Raw genomic sequence first — 19,741 nt, 5'->3', positions numbered from 1 at the left:
GCAGGAACAGAGGGTGGTGGGAAGGGCTGGAAAGCGCCCTGAGTCAGAGAGGACAAGCCCCAGGGAGGAAGCACAGGGCCCTTGGGTGCACGGTCCGCCGTCGCAGACACTTGCTCGCTAGTGGACGGCCAGGAGAAGCCACAAAATCACACCTGTGTGCCCGCAGCGGCAGGAGCCACCCCGCCATGACGGGAGCCCTGCGGACAGCTCCCAGCAAACAAAGCTGGCCTGGGGCCTGTCACGGGATGGGCTGTGCCAGGTGGGGTGAGTGCGGGTGCCCGTGGCAACTTCTTCTGTGCTGTGAATCACCCCACAGTCACCCGATCGGGGCTTCTATACACGAGGTTTGCAACATCCACCGCACACATCTGCACTCACCAGGGCAGGAGCAGCGCTGTGCAGCGCACACCTGTGCAGCTGGGTGTACACCCGCTGTTTCTTCCAGGCCAGTGATGGGGGCCAGGGCAGCGCTGAGCAGCAGGTGCTCCACTGGCAGCCACCCCCAGGGAGACAGAGAGACCCCTCTGAAGGGTATCGGGCACAGGACACGCTGCAGCAATCCCTAACCCTTCCTCCCGCCCCTTCTCTCCGTCCCTCACGCTGGACAAAGGCAACCTCCAACTGAACCCCAAGCAGGAGTGCAAAGTTAAAAATAAAGACCCCTCCCCTCAATAAAAAGGAAAAGGGAAATCAACCAGAAAGGCAGGGGTGGGCTGCTCAAGGGGCCAGGTTTAGGCCTTTCCGCCCTCCTGTACTTCCCAGGACCCGTCTCTAGAGAAGAGCGGGATGGAGCTGTCTGAGGGATGGTGGCCTTGTCCCCATTCTGCCCTGGACATGGCACCCAGACCGACAGAACAGCGCCAGGCCTCCCTGTAAACATCACCCAGAGAGGAAGGGGCAGGATGGTGGGAGAGTGCTGGGGTCTTCCTCCCTCGTCCTGTTTCAAATTATTAAATAAAATAATTACCCCACCCCAACCCCTCCCCATCTCTGGAAGTCCCCACCCCAAGCCCCCCAAAAAACAGTTTAAGAAAAGTAAAAATGGTGGTTCAGAACTTCCCGCTGCGGTCTCGGAAGAAGCCCTCAGCCGCCTGGGCCTCACGGAAGGTGACGGTGATGGAGTTGGCGGTGATATCAGTCACTGTCACTTCACTTGTGGGGAGCACAGGTGTCCAGGGAGGGGGCCCCTCGGCCACGTCTGCTTCTGCTACAGCCATGGGAGAGAGACAGACAGACAGATGGAGGACAGCATCGACAGCAGCGTGGGGAAAGCGGGACGGTGGCAGCATGCAAGCACAGCGCCCCCCACACCAGGCTTGGCCGAGTCAGGGCCTGGCCCAGGGCTGGACAAAGCGGGGGAGGTCACTGCGTTTCTCTTCTGGCCGGACCAAAACTCATCCTGAGTAGGACCACAGAAAGAGCTCTGGGCTGGGGCCAGGCCGTGGCCTCCAGAGCACCCTAAACCGTCTGTGGGCCTTAAGCTAAGTCAGGCCTGGTGACTCAAGGGACTTTTCCAGCTCTGAGGGTCTCTGGGCCTGCCTGGGGGGGCCACCTTACCCTCCTCTCCAGGGGGCTGCTCAGCAGGCTCCCACTCGCTGGCTGCCTGCAGGGCGTCCGGGGCCGGTGACTCCTGCAGGAAGAGCTCCCGTGGATGGCTGTGACTCTCCAGGTTGGGCCCGCGGGGCGGGAACTTCTTGCGTGAGAGCCGCAGGTACTTGTGGGCCTTGCGCGGCTTGCGGAGCGGGAAAGGCAGGGTGGGCACCAAGGGGCCCTTGTCCACCAGCTCAGGCGCCCCCGCCTTGACCACCCCCTCGGGGCTCCCGCTGCCGAGTGGGCGCGCCAGGGAGAAGCAGAGCTTCTCCTTGCCCTTGGCCTTGTGGGAGCTCCGCAGGTCCATGCTGTACAGCCGCTGCGGGGGCAAGCCAGGGCACGGCCAGTCAGCCCGGCCCTCCCGCCCGCTGCCGCGCCTTTGCTCATGCTGTTCCTCCCGCCTCGGTGCCCTTCCCCAGGTCTCCTGGCCCAGAGCCAGCTGTCAGCCCAATCCCAGCCCCACAGGGCAGCCTCATCTCCCCGGGGCTGTCTGGGCTCAGGGATGGGGGCCACAGGCATATGCCTCTGGTACACTGTGGAGGGGCACGCGAGAGAAACAAAACACGGATCTGGATTTGGGAAGAGGATAAACAAGGAATTGTTCTTCATCACAGGGAAGGGAACTCTGCTCACTGAAGGACCCACAGCCGAGACAGCAGCTTCCCAGGGAGACGGCGTGAGGCAGAGGGCTCTGAAGGTCCCCAGGGCAAGTTGACCAAGGGGCACACGCAGCACTGGCTGGTGTGGGCACTGCCAGCAGCTGGCGGGCTCCCCTGCATCCCTTCAGAGCATGGCTCAGCCCCAGCTGCCGCGTGGCCCACTTGGGCGCAGCGCTCTGTTGATGCCCTGCCTGGTTCTTGTTAAAACAGGCCAGAAGGAAGGTTCCTCCGATACTCAAGGACTGGTGTTTGCAATTTGGGGATTCATCCACTGGCTCTGGGGGTAATTTACACAAGTCCAAGAAGAACCTTGCTGCTGAAATGCTGGGAGGGCCCGGGTCGCTCTGGGATAACTCTTCTACTGCGCCCTCTCGCCAGAGGCCAAGAGTTCCCCGGAAGAGAGGGAGCCCTCGGAGAGGGCCCGCAGGTCAAACATCTCCAGGTGGGAGCAAGATCCCACACGCAGGGCCCGTCCTCCAGTCCCACCTGCTGATGCCCATCAGTGGGTGTGGGCTGTGGGTTGCCGTGGTGACGGGAGGAGGGCCGGACTGGGACAGCAGTGGGAAAATACCGCAATGCTAGGAGGGCTCTTCCTAGGTGCAGCTTTATCGAACCCGCTCCTTCTGCCTGGCTTGCAGGCCCAGTAAACTCTCCCGTGATTCTCCAAGGGGGACTCTCTGTGTCCTTCTCCGCCTCACCACAAGAGAACTGACCAGGAGCACCAGAAGCCAGGCCTGGGTTTTAATCCAGTCCTGGGGAAACTGCTGGCCTACCTGAGCTTCAGTGTCCTCATCAGTGAAACGATGAGCAAGTTGTAAGACGGCCCCTGCCATCTTTGCCTCTGGGAACTCACACCGTGGGCAGTCCCCTCGCACACTGCCTGCCGTGGCGGGGGGCACTCCCCAGGCAAGGCCATTAAGACACTGTGCTTCTCCCTCGGCTCTCTCTTGAGTCACCCGCTCTGGGGGAAACTAGTGGCCACACTGGGGGACCACACCGCAGCCCTCCGGAGAAGTCCGCATGGCAGGGCCCGGACCTCCCGCCAACACTGAGTGCCGGCACGCCTGCAACCAGCCCCTGTGAGCAGTGCTTTGGAAGTGGCTGGTCCTGCCCTGGACAAGCCTTCAGGTGACTGGGTCCCTGGCTGACATCAGTGCTGTAACTCAAACTGGAACCTCTAAAGAACTAGTTGAAGCACTCCTGAATGCCTGGCCCGCAGAGACCGTGAAATCACGAGCGTTTATTGTGTGAAGTTGCTTAGTTAGGGGGGATTTATTACACAGTGGATGATACGCCTGCCCCAGAGGTCTGCCGTGCAGACGACGTGTGTTCCCTGTGGGAGTGCTGAGCACGGAGACGATGGCCGACAGGTGCCACTTTCCTCCCTGGGCCCCGTTCACACCAAGCCCCAAGGAATGTGCCCGCTGTGTGGGGGGCCGCCTGTCTACTCTGACAAGAGCCTCAGGTGCTTCCCAATCAAGAGTGGACAGGAGGGTGGACGTGGCTCACACGGCACACGGACCAAGAAGAATCATTTTTGGCTCCATGTACCTGGAGGGGCCTTCCTAAATTAGGGAGAGCAGGCGGCCCTACCATTCCAGTTTCACAGATGAGAAAACTCAGGCTCAGAAAAGCAACCTCTGGACATAACCAGCTCCAGTTGCAAAGCTACGCCACTCCAGACTCATCCTCTCTCCAATGCAAAGCAGGGAGGCCAGTGAAGCACCACCCGGGCCTGGGCAGCACGGTGCTGCGGAGTGTAAGTCCCGCCTGCGGTGGAGACTCGGAAAAGGAGGCCCTGAGGGTTCTTCTCACTCAGAAATGACACGTTTCTAGAACCAACACCATGGTTCTAGAAAACATAGAATGTTCCAGAATGTCAAGAATCTCCTTTTCTTGAATTCTAAAATTTCAGGGTCCTGTGTTTTCTCAATTCTAAAGTTTTTGTCTTCTAAGGATGTCAAACATTATAATTTTGTGTTTTGGGGACTGTGAATATCAAAAAGGCTCATTTACAAGATTCTAAGCTTTTAAAATTCTCAGAGCCCATCAGCCATATGCCCACCCTTCCTCCCACCATAGCCCCCGCCCCCGCTGCCTTCCTGGGCCACCAGCCCCACACTCCAACCCCCCAACTCCTTCCACTGGACCTCACCCGCCAAGTGCCTTGCACCCAGTGCCCTGGGTGGGGCTGAGGTGGGGGGAGGTGGGGGGCAGTTGTTCAGCGCAACTAGCTGGGCAACGGCAGGGCGAGCGCGAGGACTTGTGGGTGGGCGCCAACGCCGGAGGGTTACCTGCAGCAGGAGCCGCTTGGGTTTCGGGCCTCTCTTCCTGTACCCCGACGCTCGGTCTCTCTCCTCCCTGAGGTGCAAAGCAGATGGCGGAAGAGAAGGAAACACTGGTGACATTTTAGGGAAAGTATGGCGTCCGCCCCTCCCTGCCCTCTGCAGCCCATGGGGGAGGGGGCACCCTCCACAGACCACCCCCAAATCCTGGAGTAGGGGCTCCTCCTTGGTGCTCTCTTTAGGCTGCAACAGTGGGATCACACGTTTAACTCCCAGGGCCTCGGTCCTCCCAGCTGACAAAAGGCAAGGCCCAGCTACTGTCCCAGATGCTGAGGTAGACCTCTGGTGACATCTCCAAACACATGTGGCTCTTTCGTGGGCTCCAGGCCACGCCAGAGCTCTGTTCCACAATGCCACCCTCCCCAAAATGGAGTGCCAGGGACAACCGAGTTTGCCCAAATGTCCCAGGGCAGTTGATGAGGTGGGAATGGTCCCGCATGGCAGACAGAAAGAACAGGCTCCTGCTTGTGTGCACTCCTCCATCCAGGAAGGGGAGGGAAGCTAGCCTGCACCGAGTCCCAGGGAGGCGACAGACGCTCCGCTGGGGGCCCCCAAACCCCAGACACACCTCCCAGACACATGAGCACAGGCGGAACCCCAGGTCGCGGACAAGCTGCACACCACACGCCCCAGAGGCCACCCCGGAGATGCTGACAACAGGGCCTGAAGCAGCAGGGAATTCGCAGGCACCTCCTGCCGCCCACCTCACTCGGCTCTTTCCACACTGCCTGTGGCCCCACGGCACAGGCCACATGGTTGGCGGCAGGAATGTGAGGGCAGGAGCGCGCCCCGACATGAGAGAAATTCTGAGATGCTGTAAATTAAATTCCAGTAGGCGAGGGCGAGAGAGAGACAGAGACAGAGAGACAGAGACAGAGAGACAGACAGAGAGAGAGAGACACAGAGAGAGACAGAGACAGAGAAAGACAGAGACAGAGAGAGACAGAGAGAGACAGAGAGACACAGAGAGAGAGAGAGACACAGAGAGAGACAGAGACAGAGAGACAGAGAGAGAGACACAGAGAGACAGAGACAGAGAAAGACAGAGAGAGACAGAGACAGAGAGACAGAGAGAGACAGAGACAGAGACACAGAGACAGAGAGAGATAGACAGAGACAGAGACACAGAGAGACAGAGACAGAGAGAGACAGAGACAGACAGAGACAGAGACAGAGAGATACAGAGAGAGACAGAGACAGAGAGATACAGAGAGAGACAGAGACAGAGAGAGACAGAGACAGACAGAGACAGAGACAGACAGAGACAGACAGAGACAGAGAGAGACAGAGACAGAGAGAGAGCAAGAGCGAGAGAGCGAGCAGTTGGCCTGGTAGCAGCAGGGGCCAGAGGACAGAAAAGGGCCCAAGTCCCCAACCATGTGGCAGGGCATCAGCCTCCAGAGCTGGCCACCAGACACTGCCACTCCCTGCCTGCAAGCGGACTCAGGACTGTCACCTGTAAGTGACAAGTGGTAACTTTTCCTTCCTCACAGCCTCTGCGCCTGTCATAGACCTGCCCCTGCCTCACCGTTTCCCGCCACCCTATCTGGCCAGTGCAAAACCTTTCAAAACTTTCATCTTTCTTCCCTAGAACATAATGGACAGGCAATAGAAAGATTACAGTTGTGAGTACACAAAGCAGTTTTTCCTTCTATTTTTATTTCTTAATTATTGTGTTATTTTCCTTATGAACAAGAATAGACCTACTTTTGCCCGACTCTGTGCAAACGCGCCGTCGGCTGACTCCGGGACGGCGCACAGGTGACGTCCCCACCAGGCCCTGCTGCTGGGGGTTTGGACAGCGCGCCCGCGACCTGGTCTTTTGCTGGACAGCAGGATGGCCAAGAAGCCCTTTCTTTTCAGAAGTCTGTCAACCGTGAGTGTTCCTTTTCTGTCTTACACTGGTTGTGCGACCTTAGGCCAGTCTCCAAATCTGAGCCCAGCTAAATCCACCAGTCCTGAGAAGCCTTTCCCACTGTCGCCCTCCTCTAGGTGGCATCTGCCCCCCTTCCTCCAGCACATCCGCCCCCAGGGCTCCTGGAGGCAAGGTGCCAGGCAGAGGCCCTCCCTCCCGATGGAGCAGGCTTCGGCAAGTCTGAGGAGGGGACCCTAGAACCAGCATTTGAAAGAAGCACACAGGGCACTGGGGTGCCCACTCCTGGCGGCTCACCAGGATGGCCCTTCCAAACCCTTGAGGCAGAGAAGCTTCTCTCAGAACCCACTGTGCTGGGCACCAGGGCACCCTGTCCCAGGCCCGGCTCTACCCGGACCCACAGAGACCTTGGCCGGTCACCTCCCTTCTCTGGGCTTTGTGTCCGTGTCTGGAGGAAGAGGCTCTACTCTCAGCGGATCGCCAGGGCTCTTAAGAGAAACAGGAGATGTCCCCGGTATTTATGGAAATGAGAAGTAGAAAGACTAAAACGATAAAGAGGGGGAGGAGAGAGGGAAGGAAAAGCAAAGAGAGAAAGAAGGGGGGAAGCGGGGTGGGGGGACGGGGACGGCCTCGGGGAGGGATAATCCTGCCGACAGGAACCTGCCCACTGTGTTCACACGAGCTGTTTACCGTGGTGACCACACACACGCTGGGCACCGCGCACACAGCGCTCCAGACAATGGAGCACTCACAGCCACCCCGGCAGAGAGGCACAACTGCTACTGGTCCCACTTTATGCCACAGAAACCGAGGCAGAGAGGTGAAGTGACTCACATACGGCAAATTATGACAACTCCCACCGCCGGTGAAGATGCTGAGCTCTGGTCCCCACCCGGGAGGGACAGGCCCGGGATCCTAGTCAGGCTCAGCAGGGCGGGCCTGGAGCCCAGGTGATCAGGCCACATGATCCTGGCTTCCTATCTGCAGTCCACACTCCCAGCGCTGCCAGCAAACTGTGGGAGGTGGGAGGCGAGAGGGTGAGGTGGGGACCTGCAGTCGGTCTAGTCCTTACCAACTCGGAGCCTGGTGGCTGTCAGACCTGGAGACTCTGACCATCGTGTCCAGGGATAAGAAACAGAGGCCACCGCAGGGTCGTGGTCCCAGCAAGCCCTCAGTGCCCTTGCAGTCCCCCTGGTGTGCAGGGACTCCCCAGTAGAGCCCCCTGGCAGGCCCCCTTCTGTCTTCATTAAAACCCTGCACAGCCTGTGTTCCACAGACATCACTCCCGTCCACCCCCTTGGCACCCCCTTGGCACCAAGCCTGAGTCCTCTCAGGGACCTCCTAAGGCAGGGCCACACAGGGGGGTCTGGAGAAGTCTCCGAGCTCCTGATGTGCACTTGACCGTCGACTCCTGACTCAGAATATCACACCACTCCTCCAGCAGGACTGACTCGCCCTCCCAGAGCCTCCAGAAGCCCCAGGGCCCGCACGGGTTCCCAGGTCACACCACTCCCATCAGCCACACTCGTCTCCATGCTGCTCCTCCAACACAGGCCCTCACGCCAGGGCCTCTGCACTCACGGGGCCCCACCTAGACGTTCTCTGCAGTACCCACTGGGCCCCTGACCCCCAGCCACCCCCAGCCAACTGCCCAGGGGGACCAGTGCCCCGCCCCTGCCTCTCCCTGCACCTGCTCCATCTTTGCAGCCATGATCACCAGCTGGCAGTGTGCACGTTCACTAGTGGAGGTGAGAGCCACATGAGGGGAGGGATGGCTGTCACTTTTGTGCCTTCCTGTGGCACTTCATCAACTGGGACAGTGCCTGGCACGTACCAGGACCTCATGAAGATGTGTTGAAGAATCCGAGAATGACTAGTTGACCCCCAGTCACCGTCAGAACACACTCACACGTGTGAGCCCACATTCACGGGTTCAGAGTGCTTCCCATTCCTGCACTTCCCAGGAAAGCCCCACGAGGCCAGCGTGTGGTCCCCGTGTCACAACTCATGGTGGGGAAGCCGAGGCTCAGAGAGGGGAGGCCTCGCCCTGCACTGCCCAGCTGGCGGGTGCCACAGCTGGGATCTACTCCAGGCCTCCAGCGCCTGCCCAGCGCTCCCCTAACCACACTCCAGGGTGTTCCACAGGGTTCTCCCAGGGCCGCAGCTGCGTGGGTCACAGCCCCACAGGCACTTGGGAACCAGGAAGAAGTGGCGGGACAGGGGACTCTCCTGTTCAAAGGCAGCAACAGAGGAAAGTGTTTGTTCGTCTGAATGGGCAGCAGGAGGTCTCCTGGGTGAGAAGAGACGAGACCCAGGGGGTGCGAGGGGCAGAGCCTGGGGTGGGTCCTGGTTGGACTCCTCCCCAGCTCTGAGGCTCAAGGACAAGACCCACAGCTCCTCAGAGCCTCAGTTTCCCTGTCTGGCAGAGGAGACCCTCATGCCTGTCTCGGGTTTTCTGGAGGGGCCGATTTCAGGAACTGGTTCATGCTGTACAGGTCAGTGGTGGAGTGGAGGCTGCAGGACGGGGCTGCCTGCTGGCAGGAGGTCAGTACCTCTGGGCTCACAGAGCACAAGGGAAGGCTCCACTCTGCTCCAAGGGCCCCCACACCGGGAGAAAGGACATGGTGTCAGAGGCTCCCCACTGTGATGTGCCCGCATGGCCATGGGAGGAGCTGCCCAGGACTCATCAGCCTGTGACCTGTGACTGTCAGCAGAGCGCTGACCAATGTGGGAGACTGAGACCAGGTGACTCTGCCCGGGGCCACTCAGCTAGGGCAGGGCAAAGTGGGGTGGACCAGCACTTAGCTATCCCACCTCCAAAGCTACCCCAACAACCCCGGGCCTTTCTGAGGTTCATCAGATTGCCTTCTCCTTTGAGGGAATCTCCAGGGAGCATGTCTCTGCTCTCCCCAAGGGCATGCATGGGCATCACTGATATTGTCCCTCTTACATAGGGCATCGCTATGACACATTTTAACGTTCACCACTGCAACTGAAACCTCTATCTTATGGAGAAGCCAGAGCAGAAGCCCCAGTAACCCCAGAAGAGAGACTGAGGCCTGGGGAGGGCAGGGAAGGGGCCGACGTCACCCAGCAACAGGAAAGGAACCAGGGCTCCAGCTGCCCTGGAGCCGGTGCCCAACACCCTCCCCCAGCTGCAGACTAGATGGGCTGTCCCTGCCAGGACCCCACCCCCATGCCTGTGCCCCTGCTTGAGAGCTGCAGGCTCCCTAGGAAAGCTCCAAGGCTGCCTGTCAACCGGCCCCGCTGCAGGCAGAGCCCCTTACTTCTCCTCATAGGCCATGACCAGGCGGGGGTCCAGGATGTGCTCTTCTGGCTCCCACGTGCTGTACCTGGAAGAAAAATGAGAGGTCAGAGCTGCCCTGCTGCCCGTGCCATTCACAGAGGCCACAGCTGCTCTACCAGGACCCACTGTCTGCAAGCCCTCGCCCCTTCCTGGTCCAGGAAATTGTCACCTACTCCTAGGAGCTGTCCCTGGCCATCCCAGCTAGGTCAGAGGCCTTCTGAGGGGTCACATGACACCAGAACTCCCCTCATTCTGAGCACCTATCACGCCGCCCTCTAAATGTCTGTGTGCAACTACTGATTAGACCACATGTCCACCCTAGGAGCATGGGGTGCCTGAAAGAGGGCGAGGCCTAGAGGCCCCATGTCCCCTTCCCAGAAGAGGTGAGTCTGTGGTAAAGGGCAGAGGCTCTGAGCCAGAATGCCTGGGTTCAAACCCCAGCACTGTCCTCAATAGCTGTAAGACCCTGAACGGTTTCCCTAAGGCCCTGTGCCTTGACGTCCCTGTGTCTTCCTCAAGGACTCTGCTGGAAAAAGTGCTCATGTGCGTAAGTGTTTAGAGAAGGGCCTGCCACGCAGAGTGCTCTGTGCTCATTATCCTTGCTGTCCCTGCACCTCCTTAAACCACAGCCTTAGCACAGCCTCTCTCACCAGACTGAGCTGCTCCTGCCCTCTTGGGCACACGTCTGTGCCCTCAAAGCCAGTCTGAAGTGCCCTTGCGTCACGCCTGGCGTCTAGCTGGAACTTGGTAAATGCCTAGTGACTGCGATCACAGGGCTAGGCTGCCTAGGACTTTCCCCGGGGGACCTCTCACCACTCCCGGACCAGCGGGTACCCACCCTCTGCCGGACAGCCCTGCACTGAGACAGCTCAGCGCTCCCTGAGCTCAGCCATCCTTGCTCCACCTGCTCCGCTACTTACTTAGTATCTGACTTTAAACAGCTCACTTTTTCATGTATATGATTTTATTTTAAAATAAAACTCTATATGACTTCCATAATTGGGAAAACCAGTATCACTCACTATAAACAGACACTAGTGCATAAAAATTAAAAATGTAAAACATATGTGTGCACATGTGCGTGCATACAAATACACATTAGTATGTGTGGGCACATGTGCATGCATACTAATACATACCAATGTGTGTGTGTGCCTGTGTGTACAAACAAACAAAACCCAGATACTGGGCTCTGATTCTGGCTGAGGCAGCCCCAGCTTGCTGGGTAACAAGGGAGGGAGCAGGCATCGGGAGGTGTCAGGAAGCAGAGAGAGGCTGGGCACTGCCCTTGCCCCCAAGGTCTCCAAAACAGCCAGCTGAAACCTTCAACTTAAACTCTCCTGGGACTGTGAAACCTACAGCTGACTAATCTGGGTGATGAACAACAAACTGCCCAAGGACAGAACCCTCTGCTGCTTTCTCCACTGACTGCTGCACAGCTACTTCCTGTCCCCTCAGCAATGAAGGGCTATGCCCTGAGGACCTTACAGCCCATACCCAAGTGCCACAAGCTCAGCCTGAGCAAGCACTGCCACACCTCTCTTCCTTTGCACATGCTGTGCTCTCTCCCTGGATCCAGTCCCTCCAGAGGCCTCCTATGCATCCTTTGAGAGCCAGGTCCCTGTAGCTGTCCCTGAGATCCTCTCCCCTGCCCCATTCCCAGCAGGACAAACCCTCCCCTCCATGGCCTTACTGTGGCACTTGGCACCTGCCATAGGTACTGATGAATGCAGCTGGTGTCCCAGTGGGCAGATCATAACCCTGCCCCTCAGAGCGCAGCCCCAGGTGCTCTGGCAATGGCTCTAGCAGCACTGCAGTTTGCAACTGAGTAAATGTGAAACTGAAATTGGTTATAAAAATATATATATTTATATATATTTATATATAAAATATATTTATATATTTATATATAATATATAATATATTTATATATTTAATATATGGGGATGGGGGAACCCACAGTATGAGCAACCAGAGGCTAGCAAAGACTCCAATCCCTCTTCCCCCAAAACAAGGGTTGCATTTCCTCAGATGAAACCAGTTACAAGAAAGGGGAGTTTCGTGCTTCTGTTGCAGGCTGCTTCAACCTCCCTCTTTCTCTAGCTATTGAAATGTCGCTGCCTTGCTCTAGTCCTCTCTGCCCTGCCCACTGCCGCATCGCCCTGCCCATTTTTTGTTTATGTTGCTGCTCTATGGTTCCTGGAAATCACTAACCTTTTCTGGACCTCAGCTTCCTCATCTTAGAATCACTAGCACACCACAGACAGTAGCAGCAGGGAACAGAGGACTGCCAAGGACCTATCCATTCTTTCTAACACCTGTATGAGGTAGGTGACCCCATTTTACAGATGAAGACACTGAGGCCCAGAGGGTAAAGCATCTTGCCAAGGCCACTGAGACAGTGAGCGGGCAGGGTGTGGCTAGAACTCGGTTCAATCTCGGCCACCCTCTCCACCTTTAGGTACTTCACACGTCACCATATCTGACTCCCCACCGACCTAAGACATCCGTGGGAGAGGGACACTGCCTAATTCCTGGTTGTCCGAGTCCTCAGTGTGTGCAAAGAAAGGATTGGTAGATTCAGAGGGGGCTGTTACTGGCCTGGGGAATCTACCCGTGGGACCTGAGGCAATAGACGGGATGAGATTTGGCAGCAGGAGGCCCTGTTCCACGCTAGGGGAGGGCAAAGAAACGTGGATTGCACAAGTGTCTGTGGAACACCTTGGGCTCCCCTAAAATGGAAGTCAATAATGCCCCTCTGCAGAGTAGCTATCCAGAGGCTCGTGATGACAAACGCGGTTCAGGAATAGCCGGGCACAAGGACGACAGCAGCTGCAGGTGGCAGAGCCCACAATCTAGGCGAGTGCAGGCGGGTCGGGTGGGGTGTGCAACGGTAACGAGTTTGGTCTGGGCGGATGCCGAGCACTCCTTGGGGGAGCCGAGGGCTCACTTTACCCCGCCTCACGCCTCTTTCAGCAGCCCGGGAGCGGCGCGCACGCAGGACTAGCGCGTACGGCTAGGCCAACCAATGGGGGTTAGGGGCGGGGACCGCGCGCACCCGCTGAGAGGTAAACACGGCCACGTGACCGCCAGCCTCAGCCCGGGCACGGTAAACAGGCTCCGGCGGTCGCTGGAGCTTTGTATGCGCAGGCTCCGGCCATGCTGGGGGCGGGGCGCTACAAAGAGCAAAGCCGCACGGAGCAAGGCTCTCCAGCCCCAAACTCAAATGTAATCCTGCTCAAAATGAGATGCGGGTCGGTGGGAGTCTGGGCAAGCCAGCAGTGGTGACTTTGAGCCAGCAATTCAGGCCTCTGTTTATCTTTGCATGAAATGGGGCTACCAGTGTAGCCCCTGTCTTTAGGGTTGATGTGACTATTAGTTTGTGTTAAGCCCTGGGAAGCACTTACTTCAGTGTGGTACATAATACAAGCAAATAAGCGTTGACGTTAGTTAAGTCAATTTCAAAAGCGTAGAGAGTGCAAAAGATTGCCAGGGCCGCAATCCTGAATTCAGCTGCTGCTGCCCAAACCCAGCCTTTTAAAAACGTGTCTCCTGGGCCTCTGTCACTGTTAGGAACCGTGTGCTGTACTGGGCAGCCGTGGCAGGGCTCCGTGAGGCCAGCGCTTCATTTTACAAGTAGGGAGATGGAGGTGCAGAGAGGTTGAACGCTTTGCCCTGGGTCACACAGGTAAATGTTGAAATAGAGTTTAAAGACTCTGGTCTATTTAAAGTGCCCAGAGTTTAAAGTGCCCTGGTCTGGCTCCACCGCCTGAGCTCTTCCCACTGAACTGGCCAATAAGCCAACACACGAGATCCTCAGTCACCTTTGCCATAGCCCACTGTGTATCAAAGGGACTGGGCCTCCGTGTCCTGGCACGGTAAGGCAGCTTGTAGTTCAAATCAGTCCAGCTGTGTGACCCTGGGCAAGGACTCTTCTGCTGAGGGTTTCTTTCTCCCTGCCAGTAAAATGGGTTGCCACAAGTCAGTTAAAGGGGCCAATGCCTGATCATACTAGGGGCTTACTGATGAACAGCCTGGTCACTGCTGTGCCCACTGACAACATCATTATGAAAGATCTGTGGAGACAGCCCTCCCTGGCAGCTGCGGTAGCATTCGCTAGTGGGAAAGGTGGCGGTCCTGGGCAGGATGCAGTGCGAGTGGGAGTCTGAGAGTCTCTCTGGGGTGAGAGCACCTGCGGCTGATGTTTTAACATCCTCTGCCCCATCACTCCAGCCCTTCTCTGTGCCCCCAGCCCCTCTGTACCATTTGCTGTACCTTCCAGAACTAGCAAGACAGCTCCTCTGCCCCACCTGCTGGGGAGGAAGGGCAGTCATTTGTTTGCTGTTTGGAGAGAAAACAGGCAAAGCAATGGAACAGCATAACAGGGGCCTGTCACAGGGCGGGTGTGCTGTTGTTTCTGTTGCTAGTATACGCTTCCCCAGCCAGGGTGATGAGGGGGCTGTGGAGCAGGAGAATCCGACCCCTCTCGCCATTGAGGCTGTCACCACCCTAGTGAAGGCTCCTGGGCCTGCAGGTGGCAGGTTGCCCAACTATCCACTCCCTACCACCTTTCTCAGCCTCTGTTCCAAGCCAGGCCCCCTGACCAGGGAAGACTGGAGACCAAATAGGTTACAAAAGAGCCCTGGCTCTTGTCCTCTGACTCAGGCTGCTTCCCCCCAGCTGAAGTGGGGTGGTGCAGTGGAAGGCATGAAGTGGGTACCATACCACACAGGGTTGGTGGTTATGTCCTTGTACTGACCTCTCCTCTCTGAGCCTCAGTCTTCCCATCTGATGATTGACCTAAATGGTTTCTAGGCCACTTTGAGCTCCTGTGAGAAATGGAACCCCCTTCCCCTGTCCTGGCCGAGGGTGGGGCAGGGGACCTAGAAGCCGAGCTGTCGAACTCTATGGACAGTGAACACTCACTGAGAGCTTGGCGGGTAGAGAACGCACACAGTGCTGTCTAGCCATCATCTGATCCTTGCAACAACGCTGGGCAGAGGCTTTACTATTCTAGTTTAGAGATATGAAAGCAAGGGTCCCACTATATGGGGGACCTGCCCGAGGGGTCACAGCTGGACAGGAACAAGACCAAAGTGTGGGGGAGCCAGAGGTACACCCACTCAACTGATCAAACAGGGCTCCCAGAACCCCCTTGGGGGGGTCATAAAAGGTAGTCACGAGGGCCCACCTGGTGGTCTCGAATGCTAAGAAATAAGTGGGCTCCATGGCCAGGGCTCGGGCCAGCACACACATGGAGGGACTGCCCTTGGAGCATGGGGCCCTTCCCTGCTGACGGGAGCTCTGATGGGCAAACATTCATTTGGGAATAATAAGTCAGAAAAGGAATTTTTAAGTGGTATGTGCCTCTGCTTAGAGAAGGAAATCTTTCAAAAGATGGAGGCCACAAAGGAGGAAAAACAGCCCACAGTACCTTCAAGGCCACTGGGCTGGGACCCCACTCCCATGCAGTGCCTCCCCGTGCAGAAGCCAGGGGAGCGCGCACTCAGGCAGCCAACGCTCCTGCTGCTCCTGCTGCCCTTGCTGCCCACTCCGGCCTCTTCCTTTTCTAGCTCTCCCCCACTCTTACTGCCCTTTCACCCAGGCCGGGAGTCCACCTGTCATCTGCCCATTGGAGGAAAGGACCCTCCTTCTATCGCAGGGTGTTTGGAAAGGGGCAGTTAGGGCAGAATAGACAAGTGCACTATCTGGTTGGCCAGCCACCAACCCCAGTCATCAGGATGCCTGCAGTCATTCTGAACACTCACCCAGGTCTTTCACCCCACAAGGTGAAGAAGCCTGTGAGGGGTGCAGGGCCTGGACTACTGAACCCATTTTGCAGAAACAGAAGCAGAGGCAATATGGGCCACCTTCCTCACTGCTGTGCCTCCTCACCATGCCCCAGGATGCTCCCAGGACCCAACATCAGGTCAGCCCCCCACCACCAGCATAGCAGAAAGCGAGTGGCACACACAGCGAGGCTCTGGGTAGAGGGGATTCCAGGAGTCCCCTGGGAGTCAGTCTCTGGGAGGCAGGGCAGGGAGGTGGGGCACCCACAGACCAATGGGTAGGTCCCACGACTTGCTGGTTCCTCACCCCTCAACAACTCCCTGCTGGAAAGTGATTGGTTGGTGTGAAGGTTCCTGATTGGGCCTCAGCAAGAGAGGTGGAGAGACTGGGAGAGGTCCTAGATCCAGTTCCTGCCCTGCCAGCTGAGATGGAGGAGACTCACAGGAGATACCTGAAAATGGAGAGGTCTAGTTCAACTCTGCCCCCACTTGCTGTGTGGCTTAAAGCAAACTGCTTACCTTCTCTGAGCCTGTTTCTACATCTTTAAAGAGTATCACCCGCCAGGTTCCCACCTCACAAGGCTGTATGGGAAGCTGCTCTATAGACTGAAGAGTGCTGTCCAAAGCCAAGGTGGCTCAGACTCTGTCCTTAGTTCTGTGGCACTGAGGGCTCATGCCCCACTGGCTGGCCTTGTCTTAACCAGTCTCACAGACCCCCGCCCAGCACGCTATGGCATGGGGGTCCCCCTACCTGGCCCGCAGGCATCTCTGAACCTGAGATGCTGGGCCTTCACCTCCTGGTGGCAGGAAAAGACAGAAGGAGTGGGAGAGGTACCTCTAAGCAAAAGAGGGCATGTAACTGGAGGGGAGCAGGTGACAAGGGAAGCTGGGGCCCACCTTGACCCTCATGTGCTCCAAGCCCCTCAGCTGGCAGAGGGGCACGTGAAAGTCAGAGAAAATGATTTAATCAATGCCCACTGGCCAATTGCTAGAGTAGCTGAAGCTAAAAGCTAGGCAGGAGAGGCAACAAAAGGTGGGTGGAGGGATATACAGGCAGGCAGACACACACACAAAGGACCTTACTTTGGGGGCCATCCTTTCCACTTCACCAGGTATTCCACTTTGCCCTGGGAAGAAAGAGAAGCAGACACAGTGAGATGTACAGCTGCCCTGAATTCCCCTCACAAGACAGTAAGGGGTCTTCTAATCCCCTCTGCAGACAGATGTCCAACACATACACACAGACCACAGAAACCCCTACTGGATCCCTACCGACCCAGAGGACCCCACGAATGCCTGCCCTACTACTGCACAGAAGTGCATCTGGCCTCCAGGGCTCCTGTGGCAGAAGCTCCAAACACACGTGGAACAGTGTGGGAACTGTTCCCATAGGTGGGAACACCAACCACATGGGGGTGTGCGTCGCCAAAGACCCGGTAGCTGGAGTCTGAGAGCCAAGACCATAACTCTCTTTCCTTTTTAGATAAGAAGACCCTCCAATCATAGAAAATCCCTCGGCTGTAATCTCACCAGCCCCCTTCCTGAGAGAGGTGGCCTCTGGCCCAGAGATGACAGGACAGTGACTTTAGGACTCTCAACCCAAAAGAGCCTGGCAGGACCCTGGAGAAGGCTGACGGTTCTCCACCTGCAGAAATGGCGGTCGCCCCTCTAGTAGTTAGAAAAGAGAGCCAGGCCTCTCTGCTCCTCACAGCAGACCAGGACCTTTAAAAGTTTCCGGGCCAACCCCAGGCATTGGGCGAAATCCGCCCACATGAAACTTCGGTACCAAGATGTCACCTTGTCAAAGAGGCGTGTCCGGGCTGCCCTTTCTAATGCCATCCCTCCCGCCTCCTGGTTCTCCTTCTGTGTAGCTCAAGCCCAGCTGGAAGGCGTCTGTTTTTATTTCCTCGTGTGCTGAGTGTCTCCTCTGTCAGAATGCCAGCTCTGTGAGGGATGGGCTGTATTCCTCCTTGGGGCTCAGAATGGTGCCTGGTACATGACAGATCCTCAGTAAATGTATTTTGAGTAAATGGCTGAAAGAATGATGCTTCTCACTCTCTGGCACCACCCCACAGGCCTTGAGCAGAAGGGGTCACTGTACCTGCTTGGGCTACACTTCATGAAAAGCACTGGGCTCAGTGGAATAAATTAAAATCCAGGAAATTCTGGAGGATGGGAGAAGGAGGGGCAGCAACAACCTGAAGATAAAGTTCAACCCCCTCAGAGATGGGTGGGAAAAAAACCTCACAATCCACCTTGACCTTGATCCTTGGCCCAAGAAGCCAGGACTGAGTTTTCTCTAGCCTAAGATGAACTGGCAATCAGCCAACTTGAGCTCCTTGCTCTACCTCCTTCTCTATCTTGTCCTGTGTCTTGGACCCCTTCATTTCCCTGCCTGGGCCTCAGTTTCTGTCTGTGTCAAATGGGAGGCAGTGACCTCTACGACCCCTCCTAGCCCTGTCGCTGGAGCCTCCCAAGGGGCTGCAGAGAGGACACAGGGAAAAGGACGGTGATGAGTGCCAGGAGAGGAAATTTCCCCCAGCACTGTTATCCCCAATCTCCAAGCTGCAGCGAGCCTACCCTGCAAACATGTGCACAGGAAGTGTGGACCACGAAGTCTAGCCCAGAGGCGGGGACCCGAACCCAGCAGAACCCTCCTTAATTGCAGGGTGTATGTTCTGGAGGCGAGAGGGGAGGAGCTTCAAGGACGCCAGAGCGCTGTAGGCGGCTTCACTGAGCCCTGCCGGGCGGGGCTGAAAGTTGGGGTGGGGAAAACAGAGGGGTGTGCGCTCAGAGGAGAATGAGAAAGATGGAGGTGGGGGTGTAGAGACGATCGGGAAAGGTCGAAGTCCAGCAGTTAAGACTTCAGAGCTGGAAGCTATTCCGAAGCCCCGCCTCCAACTTCAAAGGTCTTGGTACCAAGAGTCCGGAGTCCTGTGTTCGAGACCTAGTTCAGACGCCAACGCACCAAGCAAGCCATTTCCTCAACTTGGGCCTCAGTCCCCCCCACATTTAGAATGGGGGGGATGAGGAAGGATGGCGTTCAGGATGCCTGAAGTCCGATCCTAAGCTCAGCAGACCCCAGCATCCCGGGGCGACAACTTTTATTCTACTTGCCCTACAAGGAGCTGGGGGAAACTGAGGCGCGACTTGGGGAGACGAGCCCAGGAGGGCGGGGCTGCTTGGGGCCTCTGGCCCACATTCGCGGTCGCCCCCAGCGTGGAGGGGACGTTGATGGGAACACGAGGGGACCCCACAGGGGTCCTGGGAGCCGCCCCCCGGCAGCCTCACCTTCCGCACGCGCTTCTTCCGGATGCTCTCCACAGCGAACACCTGCTCGCCGATGGCTGACAGCTCCATGGGGGGCGGTGGACGAGCGGGCCCGGGGCCGGGCCAGGCCGGGGGCGGAGCTGCGGGGCCGCGGTTGCGGCGCGCGATGCTCGGGGCGGCCGGGACCCCGTCACCCTCGCCCGGGCGCGCACGCGCACGCGCACGCGCGCACACCCCCTCGCGCTCCCTCACGCCGCCGACGTTCCATTTATGAACCTGCGCAACGTTTTCCTCAGCGCGAGCGAGCGAGCGCCCAGGCGCGCGGGGGAGTGGGCGGGGCGGGCTGGGCTCGTGCCCGGCAGGTCCCGCCCCTTCGTATCCACTGGTCCCGCCCCCGCTGGAGCCCCGTCCCGCCCCGGAGGCAAGGGACACGCGCAGCTCACCCTAGCAGCCAGCCCTCGGTACTTCTTTGGCCTGGGCGCCTCTCAGCTCTGGGGCCGCACGGGATCCTAACACCCACTCGCATTTCCTGAAGTCCTCCCGGTGACTCCGATGGACCGAAAACGACATGACCTGTGTTGGGCAGATCAAGAAACGGGCAGAATGTGGAAACCATCTCCCTTACCTCCCACAAAGAAGCAGACTGGGCTGGCACGCTGACCCCTGCCCTGCAGAAGAGCGCAGACAGCCCAGGTTTTCCTATCCGTCGCGACGTTGCAACACCGCGATCTCCCTAGATTCGGGCTCTGGAGCGCCGCAGTTTGGCCAGTACTGAGCAGGCTTCTCTGCGTCCATCGTTCCATCCATCCGTACTCGGTCCGTAGGCGGTAATGCAGACACGCCGGGATTAGACGCGGGTCGTCCTTGAGGGCCCCCAGCTAGGCAATGGTTCCCGACAGGTGTGACCG

At 57.7% G+C, this 19,741-nt stretch overlaps 1 protein-coding gene and 1 long non-coding RNA gene across 4 annotated transcripts; one reads left to right on the top strand and one right to left on the bottom strand.

Moving 5' to 3' along the window:
• Window positions 1-983: 983 nt before the first annotated feature.
• Window positions 984-19,157, bottom strand: CBX7 (chromobox 7). 3 transcript variants are annotated; one of them, XM_037160217.2, is made up of 6 exons: window positions 18,855-19,157; window positions 16,647-16,690; window positions 9,755-9,820; window positions 4,544-4,610; window positions 1,558-1,909; window positions 984-1,204 (listed from the first exon to the last, which is right to left on the bottom strand). In XM_037160217.2, the coding sequence occupies exons 1-6, from the start codon at window positions 18,921-18,923 to the stop codon at window positions 1,050-1,052; spliced, it is 753 nt and encodes a 250-aa protein (XP_037016112.2). In that variant the 5' UTR covers window positions 18,924-19,157; the 3' UTR covers window positions 984-1,049. The 3 variants fall into 3 exon arrangements, with proteins under 3 accessions (XP_037016112.2, XP_037016111.2, XP_037016113.2); XM_037160216.2 differs by having other exon boundaries at window positions 984-1,207; window positions 18,855-19,155; XM_037160218.2 differs by having other exon boundaries at window positions 984-1,207; window positions 1,558-1,630; window positions 18,855-19,151.
• Window positions 12,014-17,928, top strand: LOC119060231 (uncharacterized). The gene is made up of 3 exons (XR_005084547.2): window positions 12,014-12,101; window positions 15,564-15,703; window positions 17,047-17,928. It is a non-coding gene; the product is annotated as an uncharacterized LOC119060231 (long non-coding RNA).
• Window positions 19,158-19,741: the final 584 nt, after the last annotated feature.

This window comes from Artibeus jamaicensis, unplaced genomic scaffold, assembly GCF_021234435.1.
Source record: "Artibeus jamaicensis isolate MK-2021 breed Jamaican fruit bat unplaced genomic scaffold, CSHL_Jam_final contig_233, whole genome shotgun sequence".
NCBI classification, from domain to species: Eukaryota; Metazoa; Chordata; class Mammalia; order Chiroptera; family Phyllostomidae; genus Artibeus; species Artibeus jamaicensis.
This window is presented reverse-complemented; position numbering and strand designations above follow the sequence as displayed.